The 24002-nt window shown below is 41.9% G+C and overlaps 1 protein-coding gene across 2 annotated transcripts in view; it reads right to left on the bottom strand.

Annotated features, from left to right (window-relative positions):
- hectd2 (HECT domain containing 2) overlaps positions 1-22236 on the bottom strand; it is a 59174-nt gene extending 36938 nt beyond the window's left edge. The window contains exons 1-8 of one of the 2 annotated variants that reach the window (XM_004570636.5): positions 22163-22236; positions 11810-11951; positions 5885-6023; positions 5668-5770; positions 5403-5492; positions 4756-4820; positions 4424-4469; positions 827-936 (exon numbers count right to left, since the gene is read on the bottom strand). In XM_004570636.5, the coding sequence (XP_004570693.1) occupies positions 827-936; positions 4424-4469; positions 4756-4820; positions 5403-5492; positions 5668-5770; positions 5885-6023; positions 11810-11876 (620 nt within the window). In that variant the 5' untranslated portion in view covers positions 11877-11951; positions 22163-22236. Of the gene's footprint in view, positions 1-826; positions 937-4423; positions 4470-4755; positions 4821-5402; positions 5493-5667; positions 5771-5884; positions 6024-11809; positions 11952-19180; positions 19733-22162 lie in introns of those variants that run through there. The other variant, XM_004570635.4, reaches the window with a different exon arrangement.
- Positions 22237-24002: the final 1766 nt, after the last annotated feature.

Raw genomic sequence — 24002 nt, forward strand, 5'->3', positions numbered from 1 at the left:
TTATTTGTAATGTAACATGTTGCAGTTTCTAAAGTTTTGCCAGAAACATTTTGCCAAAACAAAACTCAAGCCATGGACAGATTATTGGTGACCTGGTGGATGTCAAGTAGTTAAGCATACTCTTTTAAGTAGAACAATTCTATTATACTTGACAGTTAATCACAAATACACGTTTGAACTTTTTTTTTTCCAGAAGGGAAAGTGTTGGCATGCAGGTCGCACTGTGTGGGCTGATTAGAGTAGGGAAAGCAAAGCTGAAGACAAAAACCAAGCTGGATGTAAAAAGAATGCGAGTGCTGTGTTTTGTCAAATTTTAGGGTTTGCACCAAACGACAGCAGAGATTCATAAAACCTCAAAACTGTGTATGTGATATGCATTAAGAAAGTGAGACTAAGCAGAGTAGTTGCCTAATTTATGTTCTCATCTCACAATTTATCACCTGCTAACCCTGCTGCAGAAACAAGATGACAACAGCCAATCCGCCCACACATCCACGAGTTATTTAAAGCTTCAAATCCCACATTTTCCACAGAAGGCTGCACGATCTCTTTAACATACAAAATCCTCTCTCCTTAGATCCAGTGTGGATGACGAAAATCAGTAAAAGACAAAGTAATTCAAATGTAAAGACAAAGAAAATATTCTGTAGCTTTATAGACGCTGTAAAGAGACATCAATCAGAATATGATACCTGACATTTTTATTGTTTATTTAAACTGCGGTGAGGTCCATTTGTTACTGGCTGCGAACCAATATCAAACTGGTTACCACACACACGAACACACAGACGAACATACAGACGCTTGCACAGAGTTTTGGACTTACTTTTTGAACCAGTGAACCAGGAAGTGATGGTCAGCCTCAGACAAAGCTGCGATCTGCCTGAGCAGGTGAGCATAGATCACATAGGTGCTGGTGCTTGAGTACTGTGGGTTCTACACACACACACACACACACACACACACACACACGCACACAGCAGAAACACATAGTTAAAAAGCCGGAATCCAACATGTGAACTGAGACGGAAATCGTAACACAAATGTCAAATGTATTGCATGATGCTACTAACAGAGACCTTAACAGGACAAATTGATAGAGCAGCAACTTAGTGCCTGGATGCATGTGAACGCACATGGCAACCATGGAAACGTACACAATTCAAGGTATCCTCTGCTTAAACATTTATGAGGGCATGTACTGTCTTGTATTAAATAGTATGTGAGTCAATATATACTACAAATAACTGTTATTTATGCGGGGAACATGCTAAGGTAATGAACCACATGTTCATTTTACTTGCAGTAGTTAACCATGTTAACCATTTTTGAAATTCACTTTTTTAAACATGTACTTTTCAAAGAGTCTTTTTTTAAATGTCCACTTAGGTGGACAACATACGTTTTGACTGTGTGGCAGGGCATGGAGTGACACATCAGCGTCCTATGTAGTGGTTTATGTGCAAGTATACCATCAACACTGACACAAATGCAAGAACACAGCCTTTGAATAGCTGTCCACTGTAGTGACCGCTATGTGTGAAAGGGTTAAATTGAGTTGACTGATTAAAGCATGCTCGTCTGGTGAAAGCTGTCCTGGATAATCTCAGTAAACAGTTTTCTGATGACTTCATGGGCTCATTTACTCATTTCGAGTTATAAGGAATAAAACAGTACATTTGTTAATAACTTCACCTGCTGGTTTCCAAAGCTCCATCGTGAAGCCTCAACATGAGGATTTTTGTCATCAGAGGCGGATGTGACTGTTAAACTGCATTCTCATTGGTTCACAAACTGTCAATCACAATTCATTAGCCGATGGGCATAGCCCATATAAGCCTTCTTTCTGAAACTTAGAGTTAAAGGCTACTTCTACCTTTTTATACTCTAACAGAAAGAGAAATTTATCACATAATGAAGTCAAAGGCGAGACCATAAGAGGACAGTTTTCAGTGTTGTTTTCATGGACGACAGTCAACCAAGAAAAACACGGAATAGAAATAGAAGGAAAACATCACACTTGAGCTACACCAATTACTGGATGGCTGCTTTTTAACTATGAACACTATGGATGAGCATTTACATGCAGATTCTGTCTCAGGTGGACCTTCTCCAGTGGACTGCTGCTTGTTTAGGGTGTTGTTCAGATCAGCAGGATAAGCCATGAAGTGTTGAGCAAGAGTCTGAGTCAAGTTTGTGGAACATTAGTTTTCATGAGTTTCTTATTCTTTTATTACTTAATAGGATAACATAAAATAGGTTTAAGAGCATCATGAAGTGGGAAAATATGACTGATGGAGTTTATTCTTTATTCATGTTCTAACCATAACCAAGTGGCTTTTACCGCATGCTTGTCATAAGCATATTTTCCCTGTTTTATTTCTTACTCATCTCCTTATTTCTGTTGTTGAGTGCATTTTTAGATAAAATAAAGTGACCATAAATATCTCATTAGTTTGCATTACTAAGAAAATACTCTTTTTGAGGAAAGTACCCCTTATTTTGATAGTTTTGTGTATGATTTCTTTGACTTTTTAGAACATTTACTCACCAGTCTTAAACCTTTCATTTGGGATCACGGGAACATGCGTTAAAGGGAATCTGCTGGGTCTCCCACAAGCATCCAAACAACCCTTAAACAACCCACTAGACAAATTTGTTTAGATGAAAGAATGAAAACAAGAGTTAACTGCCCCGGTGGACTTCATTACGGCCTCATGTTCTCAGCTCTTATTAATTAACTTGGAGAGTACAACATTATAACATAAAGAAATAATGGGCAGAACTATGAAAACAAGTTGAAACAAAACAAAACAATGGTTCAAGTTGAACATAATGTTTGAGTTTTCCATTGAAAATGCTTCATGCTCAACATACGGTTCATATTTGTAAGATCCAGAGAAGGCTGGTTTACTGCAATTCCTTAAAAATCTCTCATTCGTTCAACTAACTGCAGGGCTAAAGGCCGACTGAAGTAGGATTTAAATGATTGTTATTCTTTACTTTTTTTCCTCAAGTGTGACCCACTTTCACTTTGACCGCACGCGCACAAGTTTGGATGCAATAAAAGTAATAACAAATGACAAAATGAGTGAGATAATCCCGAAAAGCTCACTTCAGTCTGAGAATGGTTATAATGCACAGATGAAGGGAAAAAGAGATGAATTTGTAGCAACCAGAGCCCATAAAGGAAGGAGAGTCATCATCAGGCAGGAAACCAACAGTCCTCAACTGCAAAATGACCTCATCCAGTCCCGATCTGTGTGTTTGTGTGTGCGTGGTTATGTTCTCATGAGAGCTGAAAGACGAGACAAGTCCTCAAAGTCAAATGGGGCAAAATCAGAAGTTTGGCTCGGCCGTGTGTGTGTGTGATGGAGGGTGGAACCACAGTGGGACTACTGTAGACTGCTGTCTTTATCTGATGCTGATCCCCAAAACCATATATGGGAATCAGACTGGACGGAGAGAACGAAAGACAGACCGAGATGAAAAATAGCATCAAAGAAAGATCCCCAAAAAGAGAGAAAGACAGAAGACTGGAATGAAAACAAGAGGCAAGATTAAGAAGAATAGCAAAGGGAAATTTCAAAAAGAAAACAAAACATTTTGATGAAAATGTCTTTGTTAAATAAGAATAAATATGGGCAAAAACTACCAAATTTAACAAATGTTCTCAAGTCCCAGTGACGTAGGCTTAAAAACCAGTCACTGAGCCCATGGTAACTACCGATTATTAGGGGACAAAAATGTGTAAACGTTAACTGTTTGGTGAGAGGTTGTTTGCTGACTGTTGTTACAAAAAACTGGTGGCAAAGAGTGCTACACCGAAAACCTTGTTGTTTCGGTAGCTCGAAGGCACCAACAGCACCCCGACTTCAAACACTTGTGAAACGGAACAAACCAGAACAGGAGACCATTCACCGTCAAAGTAAAAGTTAAACCTTTGAAACATCTTGGTTTCAGCGGAAAGGGAAAACTTTTATTTTGAAGGTCTTTCAGGTCATTTGAACAACCTCCTTTTACTGTCGCAGTTTCATAGTCACTCAGTGGTTACTTAGCAAGTGTTTGCAGACAATCCCAAAAAGCTGATTCTGTTCATTTGGATGTAGCAGATAGTGAAGAAGTCACTTGGATGAAAACTCTATGTCCAAATCAACAGAATCTACTTTTTGGGATTTCCTTACCTGGATGATTGAACATGCATCAAGACATGATGCATGTTTAAGTGTAAAGTTGCCAACAGGGCGCACTGTTTTAGTCTGTCAGCCACTTTGCAACCCACCTACACTCTAGCTCCCACTTTCATGCTGTATCTGACTTAATCAGCTGTACTCTCTGTTCTCATTTATTTGATTTCTTCACTGATTTGTGATGAAGATTAGTTCACTGTAAGGGGCCTTCTGGGTACTCCCCACAATCGTACCTGAACGAGAATGAAGTAAGCTCGCAGATCATCTTTTGTCCGAGGCCTGAAAAAAGAACAGACCAAACCCAGAACACAGTGAGACACTGTTAACAAATAGTCCCACAATATAACAAATAACTACACCAGCAAAGAGGTACAAAACAGAGATTCAAGGTATTACTTTAAGCTATTTTACTACAATTTAAAATAAATGAACAAGAATTCCAACATCAGTGATTAGAATGTGAAAAATATCAATGAAATGTTAATAATTTCCTTTCATAAAAGCATGTATAGTAAACTTCATAAGTGGAACATGATAACACAAAGATGCAGAGAGCTCGTCTCACCCTTTCCACTCCCTCAGCAGGCTGTTAATGATCCCTTTCAGCACTGACTTCTGGATGTCCTGAGGCTAAAAACACAACCGAAAACAAGCTTAGTGTACAGAGGCCTACAAAGAGAAATAAAAACACTGAACGGCATATTCATCTAACCTTTACCACAACAGGAAGGTCACTTGTTCTACTTTTAAATTGAGAAAACGCTCACCAGGTGTGGACGACTCCAGTACTACTGCGAGGAACCCTGGAGTCAGTTTTGACCAGGATATATCTCTTAATACACATAACCCAAAAATCTCTATGACTGCCTTGTTTAATATGTGCAATACTGATCAAATTAGAAACATGCTAAATGCTTGATGCTAAAAAACTAGTTCACTTCTATGCTGGAGTATTGTCATTCCCTACAGTCAGTTCCTAAAAGCTCCCAGAAAAGCCTTAAGCTGATCCCAGCAGTTGATCAACTGCTGGGATTTGCTCCAGCAGTTGCACACAAGGTGTTGGCTGATGAGGCCCATCAAATGTAAAATATTTTACATTCAAAAGTGATTACAGGAAAACTATCGTGATTGCAAACAGCCAACAAACGAATTTCAGAGTATTTTCTCCTCGTTTCTGAGCGTATGTAAGCATGTCTGAAGGTGTGGTCTCACCGTGTTGAGCAGTGCGTCATAAACAGCGTTGACAAACTTGGTGTTGACTCCTGAGTCCTCTATAGTGTTAAACAATCCATTCGCCTCTCGCTGGGAAAGGAGTGACGGGGAAAACGAAGGCAGAGTAACACACGGAGAGAGTTAGTGAAAACTGCTTTCCCATCGCACCACATCGTAAAACAGTTCTGTGAAATTTTACCAGCATTTAAAAGTGTTTTCTCACAACAGGCCATTCGCTGAGAACCAGATTCTGTGTGTGATATACCTTGAAGGCAGCGTTGATTTCTATGAAGGAGTCAAAGGTTGTCAGGTAAAACTCCCGGACCTCCCTCCAGTCTCCTGATTGGAGGGCATGCTCCATGTCCTCCCTAGCAGCCAAAACACACGAAAGACTTCACGGAGACCGACCTCTTTACCTTTGATTTAAGGATGTTTCCTGCATGTTTAAAGTGTGTTTAAAGCTCCAGCGAACTGACACCTACTGAAACTCCTTGGTAGTCTTGGTGCGCAGGGGGATGATGGGGTCAGAGGGGAATGGAGCTTTGACCTCTGGAGGAAGAGTGTCGATGGAGAGCCGATGCTTTTGACGAACATTGCTGCATATCGGAGGCAGCTCTCTCCCTGCAGGAGAGGAAAATAAAGAAGAGGAACCAGTTCAACTATAGCACACTCTCAGTAACACTGACCATCTGCACAGAAAACATGACTTAAGGAGTTCTTTAAAGAAAAAGAGTTTAAAAAGGAATCTGGATGCCAAAGTAGAATTTTACAGGAAGCCACATCCTCTCATTTTCTCAGCCTAGTGAGCTACACAATAAAAGCTTTCTCAGCTATAGCAGCACTCACAAAGGCCTAATCACGGTCATAATATAATATCAAGTCTGCTCGTTAAATGTTCATAATGTAAAGCAGATATCTGGTTCAAGACATCTTGTTTTATGTGCAGATTATTAATAATTATGCAATGCAATCTCTGTTTCGAGACCCTCAAAACGCTTTACAATTCCACTATTCATTCACTCTCACATTCACACACTGGTGGAGGCAGCTACAGTTGTAGCCACAGGTGCCCTGGGGCAGACTGACAGAAGCGAGGCTGCCATATCGCGCCATCGGCCCCTCTGGCCATCACCAGTAGGCGGTAGGGTAAATTGTCTTGCCCAAATAATGGATGAAGATGGATGGATGGATAAAGATGGATGGATGGATGGTAGATGGATAAAGATGGATGGATAAAGATGGATGGATGATTGATGATGGATGGATGATTGATGATGGATGGATGGATGATTGATGATGGATGGATGGATGGATGATTGATGGATGGATGGATGGATGGATGGATGGATGGATGGATGATTGGTGATGGATGGATGGATGGATGGATGGATGGATGGATGGATGGATGGATGGATGGATGGATGGATGGATAAAGATGGATGGATGGATGGATAAAGATGGATGGATGATTGATGATGGATGGATGATTGATGATGGATGGATGGATGGATGGATGGATGGATGGATGGATGGATGGATGGATGGATGGATGGATGGATGATTGGTGATGGATGGATGGATGGATGGATGGATGGATGGATGGATGGATGGATGGATAAAGAGGGATGAATGATGGATGGATGGTCGACGAGGGATGGATGGATAAAGATGGGTGGGTAGATTCAATAAAAACATCAAACTGTTAATTACTCACAGCTGTAGATCTGCAGCTCGACAGCGTTTAAACTGACACATGGAGTGAAAATGAAAATAAAAACAACAACTGCAAAACAGACATTGGGCCTGTTTTGAATGTTTCTCGGAACATGTAGGTGTAGGGAATATGTGCTGGGAGACAAAAGAGGTCCACAAACAGAGAAATGAATCAACAACAGCTATTAACCCCAATCAGTGTGCAATCACAGAGGCCAGGCTGCGCTGCATAACACACATGCATTCATCTATCCTCCCACACTGATGACCATCCATCCATTCTCTTTATAATTAGCCTCAATCCCAACACTAACAATAGGCAGGCGCAGCCCTGTCCAGGTGCATTGTGGATGCTCATTCTGCAGAAGTGGAAGGATTGTGCAAGCAGAAGATAAAAGGGACACAAGAACAGAGATGGGCACGTGTTATATCACAGAGAAACTCCTCTCATCCACCAACAGAACAGCTAAATGTCTGCATTTTGTCCCGAGGGTGAGGAAAGATGCTACAATGAAGAAATCATTGTTTTAGAAAAAGTAATTAATCCAATAGTGAAAAAAAATGTGTAGAATTAGATTTCAAATAGAAATTTCCATTTCATCACTCGTTGTGATTTTCTCAGCCTCAGTGAAAGATGCCCCCCCCCCCGAGTGCACTTGTGTCAGCAGGCTGCCAGTTTGGTTCGGTGTTGGCTGAGGATTTAGTACCTGGTTTACCTTTTACTTTTCTCCATCAGTCCAAACATCTTGTGCTGCTCTGTGTGTATCTGATTGCGCACAAAACAAGACGTTCTGAACCATGAAACTGTCCAAAGAGCATTCCAGACAATGGATCAAACCGCTGATCAAAAGTAAACTTTGTATTGATGGTGATTGTGAAGGAAGATGAAAAGGAACAAGCCATCCTCTGTGGATCAAGAATATCAAACATGCAAACGGTCCATGAAATGAATCAACTACAAAAGCATTTAGATTGTGCTTTGTCTGCCAAAGCCAGGACTATTTAACTATTTTGAATAAAATTATCTGGATTGGAACCAAATTTGAATTGGCTCTTTTTTTCATTATGCTCCATTTCTGTCATGAAATTCTCCTCGATGAAGGAATTAGTTGTTTCATTAATGAAATCAGACAGAAATTCATAATCAAAGAGGAAACAAAGCTGCAATAAGGAGAAGAACATATTGTTAAATCTCACCTTCCATCTTCACTCCCCTGTCCCTCACCATCCTAATTATCATTGCTTTGTCAGCTCGTATATCACTGAGCGCAGGGCTGACAACAACAAGCATCCGTTGTCATGACACCTTTTGATCATAAGAGTCACATTCATCTTTTTCCTCCTTCTCTTTCTTTCTCCAGAGTTTACTTTGATGTCTCTTGATGATGGGTGAGAGAGATCTTCCCAAAGTGTTTTCAAGTGCTTTCCATTCAATCCTGCTTTCATTGCTGCAGAGGTTTCTGAACAAAGCAAGCATCAGACTGGAGATGATGTGTGCACCTTGTTTGTGAGGCAAGTTGCACAGTGATAGCTTCTTATTCAGTCACGTCACAGCAAAATATGATTGCTGGTTACCTGCTCTATGTGTGAGCACATGGCTACATGACTACTGTTTATTACAATTATGCATTTTTTTTATTCTGTTTAACTTAGTCATGCATCAAGTGGCAACCTTTGGGGCAGAAAAATGAAGTCAAGCGCTAAAAACTAGAGTAGTCACTGCAGTCAAACACCAGTGGATATGTAAACTTCTTCATTGGTCTTCCATGTACATAGTTTCCACAACTTTTTTAAGGATTCTGAGACATGGCAGCTAAAGTTCTTTGGAAATCACCGCATTGGTGCAAAAATGTTGTTTCAGTCACACTGTGACATCTTTGACATTTTTCATATTTTTAGCAAAAGAAATAGGAACATATGAGGTATTTTTGCCAGAGGCTACAAGTAAAACAGTTCCTAAAGATTTGATTTAAAATTTGTTTTTTATTTATTTTTTTGCTATATTGTCTGTTAAGTTAGCTACCTTTTTATATCTGATTGTTTCAACAGACACTTTTCTGAAACTGATCACGTACCAGGCTGGGACTGAAAACGAGTGCAAAAGCAGCCAAAGTCCAAAGAAGGACTTTGAAAGACCTGCAGAAGCCTCGAGAACTGTTACTCAAGACGACTTTAAAAAATGACGAGAAAGCTCACCGGAAGTACATACAAAGAAAATAGTGGTGGTTCAAGACTTTTGCACTTCGTTCAACCAATTTAGCCATTTTATATATTTACTGCATTGAGTCATATCACGCTGCAGTGGAACAGTGTTCCTTCTGAGACCAAACTCCACTTTTATTTTGACAAATCTCTACAAAAACCCGTAACACGTTACAGATGAAGTAGCAAATTGTGGTGATTATCCAGCAGGCTGGCCGACTGTAACGGGCCCGAGGAATGCAACAATATCTCATGTGTGTGTCTTGATGGTTTTCACTTTCATATGGTTTTGATTTGGGGCGGAGGTTTGTATAATTATTCTGGCATCAGTAGCCGTGGTGACAAAGTGGGCTGGTGGGTGCTCCGCCGGGTCTCTGTTCTCACGCGGCATTTAAAAACAACCACGCCTTTAACAGGAAGCAGCATCCCCTTTACCGTCAAAACACTCACAATGAAAAAATAATTAAAGCCACGCAGAAAAGCTCGCAATCTGATAACTGCAATGCTAATTTAATAAGAGAAACTAAAAACCTTATCTAAACACATTTTTTATGCCACTTGCCCAAAAATGCTTCACGTGCAGGAGAACAAACCATTTGTAATTATTACTTGTTTCCAGCTCTTGAGTCTAAGTGACTTGAGCTTCAACTGTGAGTCAGCTGAGATCTGAATCACCCCTTAAAAATGTCTGTAAGTGTCTCGTTATTAGTGAAGGCGTCTGATCTTCTCACACTGCGGGATGTTGAAATCCACAGCCGCACAGCTTTTTCTCTTCTTCTTCCTTTTCAAAGCTTTTCATTTCAGAGTAGCGATGTCATCATTTGCAGGCAGCATAAACAGAGTGTGAGTGCATACATCAAGCACACTGTAAACAGAGGAAGTAACACATCATTACATCGCAGACGAGGACGGGGATCGGTGCTTCCAAGAGAGCAAAGAGGCGGCGAACAATATTACAAAACACTGAGCAGCTTTACTGCTTTGGAATGAAGCAGTGCCGATTCAGACGACAGGAAGTCGGAGCAAAGCTTGTTGCACAAGTAGAAGTAAAAAAGCCACAAGTTCAATTTGACTAAAGATGCTAAAGGCAAAGTGTTTCATCTACACATTTAAAACCACAGAGAAGCCTCACAATTGCTTTTATGGTGAAGAACCTAAACATCAAAAGCTCTAAGAGTTTCAATGTTTTTTGCAGTAAAGTAGTGCATTTTGCACGTAATCAAATATTTAAAGTGCTTCTGGAAGCAAGTCTCAAAACTTAATCCTATCTAAATATGCCAGCAGAAAGCCAAACCTTTCATATCAATGCCAACACTTCAGAGGTTTGGCACCTTTGCCCCTAAATCAGGTTTTAAACACTTTATTCCATTTGCAGCAGCAGCATCAAACTGTGCATGCACATAGTTTCACAACATCACACCATCTTCATCGTTTGGGTTTGTGAGTGTCATATCTCTTGATCTCTGTATGATGTCTATGGTAAAGTTCTTATTATGTCAGTTCAAATATTTTTCATTAATATGAATCAGTTGTCACAGTGTCTGCGGCACAGTGGTGCAGTGCGAATGGTTGTGTGTCTGTGTTTTCCCAATGACAGCTCAACAGTCTAATTCTGCTGGAACGCTTCAGCATTATTGCAGTAACTTAGATGCACATTACACGTTTTTTTAAGTCTGGCTTAAAATAATGTAAAAAAAAAATCAATGGAAAAAAGGGAGAATGCAACAAATAACTCCAAATAATTCTCCTATTTAAATCCTTTTAGCATTTGGGTTTACAGAGCAGTGCTTCTCCAGTCAGGTTCTTTCAACAGGCAGATTTTGCCAAAACAGTTTTAATTCGCTCCTGGCTGCTGATGGGCCCGTGTCCCCTTTTCGGGCTGTGCCCGGGCCCTATGGACTAAGGCCCAGCCACCAGACGCTCGCGTTCGGCCCCCTTCCCGGGCCTGACTCCAGGGCGGGGCCCCGGTAACTCTATCCCGGGAAGGGTGAACTGTTCCCTTGGTGTTCTACTCATAGGGTTCTTCTGAATCGCTCTTTGTCTGGTCCTTCACTCAGGACCAGTTTGCCATGGGAGACCCTGCCAGGTGGCAAAAGCCCCCAGACAACAAAGCCCCTGGGATCCCTGCAACACACAAACCTCTCCACCACAATAAGGCAGGTCTGGGCTTCTCTTCTTAGGCTGCTGCCCACGTGACCCGAGCCTGCTAAGCGGAAGAAGATGGATGGATCGAGTTTTTTTTAACTGTTTTTTAAATTATTTTTTATTTTTACTCATAATGTTTTATGAATGCTAGCTCGAGTCCGGTGTCATTTCCTGAAAGCCAAAGCTCTAATCTGGTCCTGGACCAAAGGCACGAACACAGAATGGAGGATAGAGACAGCATTTTGGGAAATTTGTTTAAATTTCCTTTTTCGATGTGCAAAGAAAGACAGAAAAGGGGCAAAACCACTCTGTTTGCTGAAATAATAATAAGTTGTGTCTGAACTCACCGTGTCTGAGTCCGTGGTTACCGGTCAAGTTGCCCATGATGCCACCAGCCAGTCCACGTCCAGCCATGTCCCTCCTCTGGCTGAGCGTGGAGATGAAGGTGCCCAGAGATGGAAAAGGCTGCTTGGCTCCTCGCCCCAAACCCTACCACACAAAAACATGATCATGAAGACGAGTGGAAAGAAAGTTTTTTTGCATGCACGCACAACAGACCAGTTATCTCCTCCTTTGTTTTATCTTTTTGAACCGCTGCAAAGTCCTGAAGTCTCAAACGCTTCAGTCTGTAACTCCATAATCAACGTCACCAGTCTACCTTGAGAGAAACGTGAAGAATCAAAGTGGAGATGCCAGCTTTAGTGAGAGACTACCGGACATGACTTCAGCTACACACACAAACCTTTACTCCAAAACTTTATGGAAAACCAGCTCTGTTTATTTTCCGAGATCCAATCACATACAAACTAAAACAGAACTATGGAGCCCTTTAAAACCAGACACAACCTCCATCTTCTCTCCTTTTTTCTATCTCTTCTAGATGATCCAGGTTAGGACTTCAACTCGATTGTGAACATTTTAAGCCCAGATTTCACCCATAACACCAAGAAACCAGCACTTAGTGGTGCTCTAGCTCTTGAGTCAGAACCTCTAAATGAAATCAGGTTTTCAGCTGCATGAACAGACAATGACAACATGACCTGAACTGAATGAATGAACTTAATATTCACTCAGTCTTCTCTGTGATGAATCACACTTCTAATCTTTTTGGTATTTGATGAGTTTTAGGTGTCTGTGAACCACAAGTGCAATGAGAAAAATGTGGTAACAAGATGAGAAGATTGATGAGAAAGCATGTTGAAAAGAGAGAGCAGGAAAGAAGGATAAGTGAGGGAAAGTGAAGTAATGCAGAAAAGATGGGAGAAAGTGGGGAAAAATGAAGGAGGATATGAGACAGGAAGTCAGTGAAGAAATGGAAATGAAAGAACAGATGGAGAGAACAGATCGTAGAGGAGGCTTGAGAGGTGGAAGGAAGAGGAGGTGGGGAGTTCAACAGATGCACAGCAGCCGCTCATGACAGCCGCAAACACACCACGCTCTCTCTCTCATACACACACATACACACACACACACACAGCAGCAGCACCAGCAGTGTTGTGTTCAGGTGATGGAACGGGAAGACAGTTAATCATCCATTCAAAATGAATCAGTTTCAAAAGAAATGAGACCCTGAGGGATATTGTGAACAGAATTTTAGCCCTTTTAGCCCTGACGACAGCCCACACACACACACACACACACACACACACACACACACACACACACACACACACACACACACACACACACACACAGTTGTTTTTCCATGTTATTTTCTCTAAAGCACTAAAAAGAACAGAAAAACAGTCAGGTACATGCTACATTTTCAAAAAAAGAACAGATTACGATGATGGCATAGACGATCAGCCACATAATTAAAACCACCTGTCTCATTTTGTATGTGTCTCTCTTGTGCTACTGAGGCAGCTTACAGTCCTGTGGGCTGTGGGTGAGGCCTGTAATGCGTGGGGTGTGCTTTCGTTCATGCAGAAACCTCCAGGCTGAAAAACAAAGCCAAAGTGGGAGTGCCAGTAGCTGCAGTTCCTCTAACGTCCACTTGAGGCTGCTTCCAAAGTCAGTCCCAATAGACCCCAACGTAAAATTACCCAACTTCACAGTAGATATACATACGTTTACGGTCTTACACACACAGAAAAATGCTCTCTGGTCTCTATGAATAGTTTCCCCATTCATCACAACTGGGTAGTAGTTCAAATTTTTATAACTAGTCCATTTGAACAGGCTCAAAGTTAGGAGGTCTTCTTAATGCACACTGAATTGTAACAAGGTGATTCACCCAGCAGTGCTTTTAATGTTGTGGCTCATTTGTGTATGTGCAGTCTTATGTGTCACACGTCACGCAGAATACAAATAGTACAACAGATACACACACACACACACACACACACACACACGAGCCGACACGTGCCCTTTCATCTCATCTCTCAGCTCAGACGTTCCACAGTGTTAATGAGATGCAACAGGTTTTTCACTCAAATCAGATCAAACACTTTTTGAAAACCCAGAATTAATGCAGGAATACAAAAGCAGACACTGAAATCATTCAATAAATCACATGTCGAAGAAGATTCTCATTACTTCAAATTAAAGTGCATTTAAATTTCACTCAGTGCAGGCAGTAAAGCAGTTGCTCCATCTGAGTTCGTTAAATCGCCACAGGTTGAGAAATTCTGCAAAAAGCGTTTAATGCACAGCTTTCTAACTCGTTGGCTTTTCTTCTTGAGACTCTGCGAGCCTGACATTTGGTGTTTTAACTACAGCTGTTTAAGGACATTTCCACAAAAGTCAGGATATACATGTTTCCTCAGTATTGAATGTTTTTATTTAGAATTTTTTTGCAAACTTACATTCAGACTCATACAGCTATTTGACAACAAAACCAGTATTTAACATCCAAATAATCACAGCAGATCTCTCTTGGAGATTGGGGCGATCACGGCTCAAGAGTTGGGAGTTCGCCTTGTAATCGAAAGGTCGAGCCCCGGCTTGGACAGTCTCTGTCATTGTGTCCTTGGGCAAGACACTTCACCCGTTGCCTACTGGTGGTGGTCAGAGGGCCTGGCAGCAGTGTCCTGCAGCCTGCAAAGGGGTGGCTGTGGCTACAATGTAGCTTGTATTGCTGTCTCTTGTCATCTTGTCCCTATTGTAAGGACTCTATCTTATATATCTTCAGAGGACAATTTGGTGTTAAAAAGTTTTTAAAAACAGATACTGATATGCATTTACTTAAATCTTTTGAAAGGTTCCTTTAGACCTATTTTCCCCTTTAATTAGCAGCAAACCCCAATAAAACAGGGTTGAGCCAAAACGAGCACTCCAGAGAAAAACGTTGTGGCCACAGTGGAAACAGTTATAACGCTGCAAGCCTGACTGCTCGTCACTGCTTTTGTGCCCACAATCAAAAACGATCTTAAGCTAAAGGTGGAGGTGGGTTGCAAAGCAGCCGGCAGATGGGCAAGAACTGCGGGCAAGCTAAAGCAGCCTAAGTAACACAGCCGACATGCAGTTTGTGATATGTAGAAAGGTATCAGCTGAGCCATCATGATGTGGGTTGGCACTGTCACGCTCAGCCACAATCCCAGTAAATCTCAGGGGCTGGGATTGTGGCTGAGCTTGACGTTGATGTCTGAACTAACATGTTTGATTTGGAACTGTCATATTACCATCCCATAACTGTGACCAACAACGACACTGTTGAGATATTTTATACATTTTTTACTTGCATTTATTATCATTTATCAGCTCAGCTGGTTTCCATTAAGAACATTTTTATTGATAAATGTTCATGAAATTAATGACACTGACATCAGTTTGCTGTATATATGGTATATATGCTGTATATAAGTATATTTGCTTTATAAATGGTGCTAATTAGTGCACTAAAAAGCCAAACTAAGATGCTAAATATCGACATGCTGCCACGGTGTTGAAGACCTCACAGAGCCCGAAGCGCCGCTGTAAACTTCTTCGTTCTCTTCATGCAGAGCTGCTTTCCTGCATCACTCCCTTAGAAGTGATGTGTGTATAATTACAGTCCTCTCCCAGTGAAGCCACATCACTCACTCTTTCATCATCGCCACAGGCCTGCCCACGCCAGCTGATTGACAGGTGATGTCCGGGAAAGCGTGCAGCATAAACAACTCGATCAAGGAAATGAGGCTGTCAACAAATCATTCCTGCTCAAGTTTTCTCGATAACTAGATCCCGCTTCACATCTGACAATAATTAAACGGCTTTAGCAGCAGTCTTGTGATTTCCGTCGTGTCCGGCTCTGCTCAGTCATTTAGTCTGAGAGGAAATGCTGTCATCCAGAGAGAAACCACGCCACGAAGAGCTCAGCGTCTGACTGTGTCTCACACACTCTGCTCAGCCTCTCCTCTGTCAGCTGCTCATCTCTAATCAGATCGAATATGCTGTATATAAACGTGAAGCACTGTCTTTACACCAGCTATAGATGCTTCAGTTCACGATCTCATCCAGCAGACTGACCTGCAGCTGATGTACAGTCTGCTTCCTGAACACAAAGACTCAACAGTCTGTTAGAAATGGTTTCCAAATACACAGACATTATTCCTCATCAAGTTTGAGTAAGCACGGCTTAATGATGCCAGATCTGGCTGAGTCTTGGAAGCACAGCACCAGATGTGAGTCTGACTCTGGATCCCAGATTTAAACTTGTGTTCAAGTCAGCTGGTTTGGGTTGATTTAGGCTGAAATCAGCTCCAATGAGCAGCCAACATTTATCCGAGATGGCTCACAGAATCAGTGAGCTCATTCTGGTGCATCATCATCAGCATCATCACCACAAGTCTGGCATCAGTTTGGAGACCGGTCATGGCAAAATAAAGCAAGCATTAGTCCCGTTAGGATTTTTCACCAAGCGCCAATATCTGGGGCTGAAGAAAAACTCCCCAAACCACTGATAGAGTAGCCCAGTACTGCCTGGCTCTTTTTTTTGGTTTAGTAATCGTGCACAGTTCCCAGGAGCCTTGTTATTTAGTACCACCTTGCTGGAGATGTGAAGCGAGCTGAGATTATACCAAAAAGTGACGTGAAACACTGCAGGTTACACCAGGGTCACGTGCTCTGATGATCAGTCCTGCTTATACTGAGGACGCGCTGTCTGCAGTGGCAAAGCAAATAAAGTTGAGCTCTTTCTTTAAGACGCAGAAATCAGATGTGCACTGCGTGTTCAAAGAGAACCTGAAGCTCATCTCAGAGCCGGCGTGTTGTGTTCAAAGTCAAAGGAAAGCCCCGATGTCACCCTGGACAGGGGACTAAAGGGAAACTAGGGGAACACCAAGAGTTTCTGTGGAGTTCTGAGTTTAGTCTGAAGCTGAGATGAACACAAACACAGACACACTCACTGAAGCACTGCTGCTCTTTCAATTTCTAGCGAGCTGTCAGCGAAGATTCAGTTAGCACGCTGGCTGTTTGCTGTGGATAAACACGAATGTCACCCAGGCAATCTGTACAAAAAATCATTTCTGTCTGATAAACATTCTTATATTTGGAGTTATTTTCTCCTCCAAACTGGGAATCTCATCTTCAAATCCACATGTAATTCATTTTAAACTGAATTCCCTGGTTATGGATTATCATGGATGGATTAGATGAACGCGAGCCAGGTCTGTCAAAGGCATTCTCGGAAAGTCATCTTCAAATCAAATAGCACTCAGCTTGTGCCACTTAATTTATGCTTCAAGGCTTTTCTTAATAGGCTAATCAGCAGGTACTTGAAACATGTTGCCATGGCAATGATCAACAGAGAAAACATGAAAGAATAAAGGGCCAGGGCTAGCTGCTTACCAGCGGCTGAACTGCTAAACAAAGACAAAGGAGACTGTCCAACATCAAAATAATCGTGGATGGCGTCAGATGGATGATGGAAATGCTCAAATATAACCATGGGGCTACAGCATATCTACAGAGATGCTACTGTGAAAGTTTGTGTGGAGTGGAACCATATAAATGGAAGTCTATCAAAGATTTTTTTAAACCTGGAAGCAAAGCGTTTAAGAATTCCCTGAGCCGAGAACTAAGCCAGCTCCAGGACAAACCTGGGAGAACAGGAGGAGCGTCCACCTGTGAGCTCCCAGTGCTAAACCCTGAAGCACCATCCCACAGTGACATGAAAAAAAATTCAGAGAAACTATTTTTATTTCAATCTCAATATAACAATTAACACAAGGCTCATCTTCTGTGTGTGACACAGTCATATTCTAACAACTTGTAACACATGTAAAAGTCGAGTTTCTATTTAGTCAAGGAATTAAAACCTTTAAACCGGCTTTATTTCAGATTTGGCTGATTTTATATGCAATAACTCACAGTTGAAATACTTTCAGAGAAAAACAGCAGAACCCAACAATCAAAGCTTGAAACCCAAAAAAATGTTTGTCATGAATCTGCTGAGTCAGGTTTTACTTGACTTAAGTAACCAGACCATCAGCTCATCAAACTCTTGGAGGTCTGGAAAAAGTCTTCCAGATAATAACATGCTTTCTCATCATCGGGCAACTCTCAGAAACAAGAATTCTGGATCAGGTAAAAAAAAAAAAAAACAGGGAGCACCAGCTGCCTTCAATTGGTCTGTTTTTACTGGTGGGTAAAACAATGGCAGCCACTGTCTCCAGGAGCTGTTTCTCCAAACTTGAAGCCTGAATCTTTTCAGCTCGCACTGAGCCTAAGCAGCCAGAAAACTTCTGAAGAAGAATCAGAATCAGTCAGGCCAAAGCCCCGGAGAGAAAAAGCGCATGCGGCCACTTTATGGCATTTCCAGACAGAGTGGGTCTCAGCAGTGACAGACTGTTTATTAGCCCCGAACCTTCTGATCTGCACATTCCTGCTCCCTGACACAATGTAGATGACATCAACCGAGCAGCCAGCGAGCCCGCCAGTCTGCTCCAAAGTGACACAGAGAACCAAACCGAAAACAACGCCGGTGAAAAGCCCAACAAGCGAGGCGAGCGCCCGGCTCTGTGTTCGAATGATTACATCACTGCTGGAGAGCTGGAGTCAGGCATCATTATGTAAGGCAGGGGCATCACTTTTTCCAAAAAGCAACAAAAGTGCAGTCTTTTATTTATTTTTTTTTTTTTGTTAAATGTCACTTTTCTATCTGTTCAGGAAGTTTAGGGGACTTTACACAAGTTCAAATCCATGTACCCGATTCCTGAAGTACAAACAGTGAAGATTTTTGTCTTATTACAAAATGATTTTGGATCAAGTGGAACGTGAAACTGCATTAAAAAAGATGCACGCTGAGAGACTCATGCAGTGATGACCTGCAGTAAAATCCTTTGCTCTAATTACCGTGGTTTGTGTTGCATAACGTTTTTTTATTATTTCTTAGAACACGAAACGCCTGATATCTATTATTACACAGTAAAACTCAAACAATCAGTTCTGAATGTAACAGTATGGGCACACAGACCCCAGTGCGGTTCCTGAACCTGCACCAGTTGCAAAGATGAATGCTTCCTAAAAACCTGTCATTGGTTTGCTTTTTAAAGCACATGCATGAAAAACCTTACCCTGAATTCATATATTGTCTTTTTCAAACGGGATAATGATGTCTAACATTTCTACCTGTAATGTTCAAACGTTGCTTATTTTTTTATAACTTTTCAAATATGCCTCCTTATCACCAGAACAACCAGTAGCACGTGAAACATGTTTTCTGTACAACAAACAGAAAGGGATGACAGGGATCGCTCTGTTGTGGAATAGATAAAGATAAAAGGCGGGTTTCTTACAGCAGGAGGGGAGCTGTTGTAAATTGGTGGGAGCCTCTCTCTCTCCCTCTCAACTCCTGACAGCGCAGAATGTTCTCCATCCATCCTCTGAGCGTGGAAGAGTGGAAACGTTGTTTTGCGTTTTTCCCCGTCCCCTGGAAAGACTCACTCCTCTACAGCCTCTGTGCTGCTGTTGGTCACAGGGCTGCACATGTTTTTAACCAGAGCCAGCTCTGACCCCGAGTCCCCCGGCTGCCTGCTCGCTCTGCTCCGTTATTTCACAAAAATCAGGAAGACTCACATCCTACGAGAAACGGAGTGAAATCTACCTTCGTCGGACAGGTGGGCTTTCCGTTACGCGCACAGCCTGACGCGTAAACGTCTCCAAAAGCGGCGCGTAAAGTCTCCGATGTACTTTAAAAAGCACGAAGCAGTCTTGGTTTTAAATTAAGTTTTTTTCCTAAACTTTGGGGCGAGTTTCTACCCGCTTCTTCTTCTCTTTCTCTCCCTCTCTGCGTCGTCTGACGGGGAGGCAGCACAGCTGCGGGCCGGCGCCATGTTTGGAGAAGGAGGAGGAGGCGCCTGGAGAGCACAGCTTCTCTCTCTCTCTCTCTCTCTCTCTCTCTCTCTCTCTCACACACACACACACACACACACACACACACACACACACACACACAGACACACACACACACACGGGAGAGAGAGAGCTAGAGAGAGGAGGAAATAACGGCAGACAGTGGGCAACATGAGCTTTAGAAGAGAGAACGAAAGAACCTTTGTAAGAATAAACGCATGTTGGTGCTGAAACTTTCACAATCTCTGTGAATTTAAGTAATTCAAGCAAATATAAACGCAACAAGAATCAACGAATACCTGCAAAAAAGGTCCAATCAAAAAAGCAAGAATAGAAAATACGTAATTAAAAATAATTATTAGAGAAATAAGTGCATTCATTAATATTTTTTAAAATCACATTGCTTAAAGTTAAGAAACCAATAATTTTATTTATATAACATAAAGCGATCATCTCGGAATTGTGATTTATGTCAAAAAATCGTCATCTGATATTTCGTCAGCAGGTGGGAGGGACATGCTTGTTGTCCTTTTGCTTGGTAGAAACAGAAATTTACTAACGAGAAAGAAAATATTTCCTCGTTTATCTGTTTTTGGGTTTCAAACATTTTTAAAGGCATTTTCTTTGTGAGATATAAAACCTGTTGCCTGCTCTCTCCCACACTTTGTTTGGTCTTGTTTGTCTGCTTTTCTCTCTTCTCTCTCCTCTGCTCATTTGGATTTTCTTATTATCAGAATTTTTCTGTGAGATTTATTTATGGACATTAAACAAGTGGTCAGAAAATAACTGGTACACTGTGAGCACTGAGCATCTGTGTCTCTGATGATAATTCCAAATGTATTGTATACTTTGCTATTTCCACACTGGTACTTTTGTTTTGAAAGGAAGCTGAAGGGAAGTAAGGAGCTGTGATTCCTCCTGCGTTGACTGTGCGGAGCTGTAGACTCTGCGTCACCGCCACAATTTAACCTCTGTCCATAATTAGAGAAACTGGATCTGGGCTACAGGCCAACTCTCACTGAACATAAAGAAACTGAACAGCTCCTCACAAATCTGTGTGTGTGTGTGTGTGTGTGTGTGTGTGTGTGTGTGTGTGTGTGTGTGTGTGTGTGTGTGTGTGTGTGTGTGTGTGTGTGTGTGTGTGGTTTTCTCGGTAAGCTTGAGATCATCTGAACTCTCCGTCTGGTTTCCTAAAAACAGCTCCAGTCTTTCTGCAGGTCCTGGAAAAGCCTTGAACACATTTTTAGATCAGATATTCTCATAATGCAAGCTCTGCTCTTTTGCACTCACTTTTATTCCAAGGCCAGTATAAAGTCAGACAACTGAGGCTTGTATCAAACGAAGCAGAGCTGAAATATATGGTTAGTGGTGACAATGTGCTGCTTTTGCTGGTACCTCGCAGTGCCAGTTGCAATTTAGGGGACAAGCCGAGTGCCACAGTGTGTATTTTTGTCTTGTATTTATAGGTTAATATAGGCTTAAGTGTACACTAAGTTTCAGTGGATGTAGCTCCAACCAATCACATCTTCTGTATCATCCTTTTTTCAGTTGGTTAACATCTTGATTTGATGAAATGTCAGCTTGAAATGCTGCAGCTGACCGAAACACACACCCAGACCTACTGCAGGGTAATGAAGGGGGGATTCACGGTCACCTGATCGGCCCTAACCATATGCTTTGTCACAAAGGAAAGTTGAGCCTAATATTAAAAGTATTGGAAGCTGGTTCCACTGAAGAGGGGCCTGGCAGCTGAAGGCTCTGCCTCCAATTCTACTTTTAAGTAGTGCTCTATTGGGGTGATACGGTAAAATGAGGTCTTTCAGAAAAGATGGGGCCTGATTCTATTCAAAACCTCGTTTTCTGGATTTAACACGGAGTCACTCAAGAGAAGTCAGTATGGGTGAAGTGAAGTATATGCTCTCTCTTTCTAGTCCCTGTCAGGACTCTTGCTGCAGCATTTTGGATCAGCTGAAGGATTTTCAGGGAGTTTTTAGGACTTCCTGATAATAATGAATTACAGTCGTCCAGCCTGGAAGTAATAAATGCATGAACTAGTGTTTCAGCCGGTTTGGAACTGGGGATTGGGCCTCGAGGACCTCCATCTCTGACTGATTCAAAGAGCGTTGAACCTGTACGACCCCTCCTGTGGGTGGCGGGCCCACATAGCTTTTTCAGGCTAAGGCCGGGGTGAAAAGCTCCAGCAGTCTGCAAACTTTCTGTGTGACTAACTAAAGATGTGTTTCAGGTTTCAAACATTTTCCACCTCCTCAACAACAACTACAACCTGCTAAAGGAGAGCAATGATGGTCGAGGTGTTATAGGCAACATTCCTGTAATAAATCTGAATGAAATAAAATAATACTTTGTAATTGTACTGACTTTCACTGACAGTGGTTCCTAATATTGTGTCCCCGTCTTTGACTTACCTGTGACAACAGAATAACCTGAGGAAGACGTGAACATGAAGTGGAGAACTTTCTGTTGAGCTTCACTCATCACACAGAGGTGGTCAGCTGCTGTGTAAAAATGGACTTTTTGGACAAGCAGTTTGTTTTTGTAGAGGAACCGAAAGCAGCTTTCAGGCACCAGCTTTTCTAAAATTGGTCGAGTCTCGCCGTCGGCTCGAGCTCTGTTTGTTTTCCGAGCTCAGAGTCTGTTCAGCAGCAAGCGCTGAGGGTTGCTGTAACAGCAGATGTGTTTTGCGTCAGCACAGAGTTTTTTATGGCTTCTGGACCTCAGACGTTCATTCGCTCGGGCCTCTCTGCACCTGATGGTGAAACACAAAGCTGCTGGGAGCTCTCGTGTGAGCCTCCGGCCCACGCTGGAGACATCAGCTGTAGTAAACAGACATGTTGTGTTTATGTCTGATGACAGATCAGATTTGTTCTCCTCTTTGTTACATCGTGGCGTGCTGGGATTCGAGGCAGCAGACTGAGGGACCAGGCACTGTTGCATTATGGGAATGTTACATAACAGCAGCAGGACTGCGGCTGACTCATGGATTTATGGGCTGCGGATCTCTCCTTAAACAATTTGGGGATCCGACACAGATCTGGAAAATGAACGAGAGAGGGGAGATGAAAACATAAAGAGTGAATGAATGAGTGAGCAGTCAGCTGAAGGACTGCTTGCTTTTTTCAGCACAAACATGTGTGTTTATTCTCGCAAAGGTTATTAAACGAGACCTTTATGGCCTTTCCTTATGTTCTGTTATATGTAGACTATTACATTAATGGAGCCTGATATCAAAACATAGCTGAAGTTTCAAGCAATTAGGTCACTGCATACACAAATAATCCCTGAGAGCCAAACCCGGGCTGCAGCCTGCTTTAAACATTCACTTTAACATCCCTGATATGGGGATCTCAGGTAACCAGTTTCTGTCTCTGAGCAGATGTGGACTGGGTGGCAAAGAGGAAACTGTACAGTTTTTTAAAACCACCTAATGCGAACCAGCGAGTATCCAAAAAGTAAAAATGTTGCAAGAAGCTTGATTACAGGTTATTAGTTTGATTATACGTAGTTATTAAAGGTTTATCTTGCTGCCAGAATCAGTTTAAAGATCAGTTATAAGACTGTCCTGTGTTGGATGGGGCCCTCATCTTTTTAATGGGCTTTGGTTGTTTTTATCTTCTTTATTTGAACAGATACGAGCATTCAGAAACTCTTGAGTGGTCATTCCCAGCTTCTTCAGTTTATTATCAGCACTGTTGATGTGCAGGGAATGGTTGTCCGTCTTATCCAATGGGACACTCTGGCAGCCTGGCCTGGATGTACCCTCCTGCCTTTCGCCCTATGCTAGCTAGGATTGGCTCCATCCATGATCAGGTCAAACACATCTTTAAGCTCAGTTTTGAAACTCACTACAACCCATGGACTCGCGGTGGTCCAGTACGTATTTGGGTGCTAGTTGGGCTGACTCATATTTTAGAGAGGACACTGAGCTTAGAATCAGGACTTGTTCAGAGTGAGTAAACAAAACCAAAGAGCAGCATAATGATGACTTCTATTGAGAACAACTTCAGCCTCATCCTCCATCTTTGCTGTGCTAATGTGTTTATATTAGCCAAACCATACCTAGCTACCAGGTATGGTAGCTAGATATGTTACTCGTATTTAGATCTTCATCTTGGTTTGTGTTCAAATTTCTAGCAGAGCTGTATGGTTCGCTTCTTTAGAAAGGCTTCGGACTGTCATACTATCATCTTTAGATGGAAGCTAGCTGGCTAAAGTCTTGCTAGCTTCTGACTCAACTAAATACTGTAA

The sequence above is a fragment of the Maylandia zebra genome, linkage group LG13 (genome assembly GCF_041146795.1).
Source record: "Maylandia zebra isolate NMK-2024a linkage group LG13, Mzebra_GT3a, whole genome shotgun sequence".
Lineage (NCBI taxonomy): Eukaryota > Metazoa > Chordata > Actinopteri > Cichliformes > Cichlidae > Maylandia > Maylandia zebra.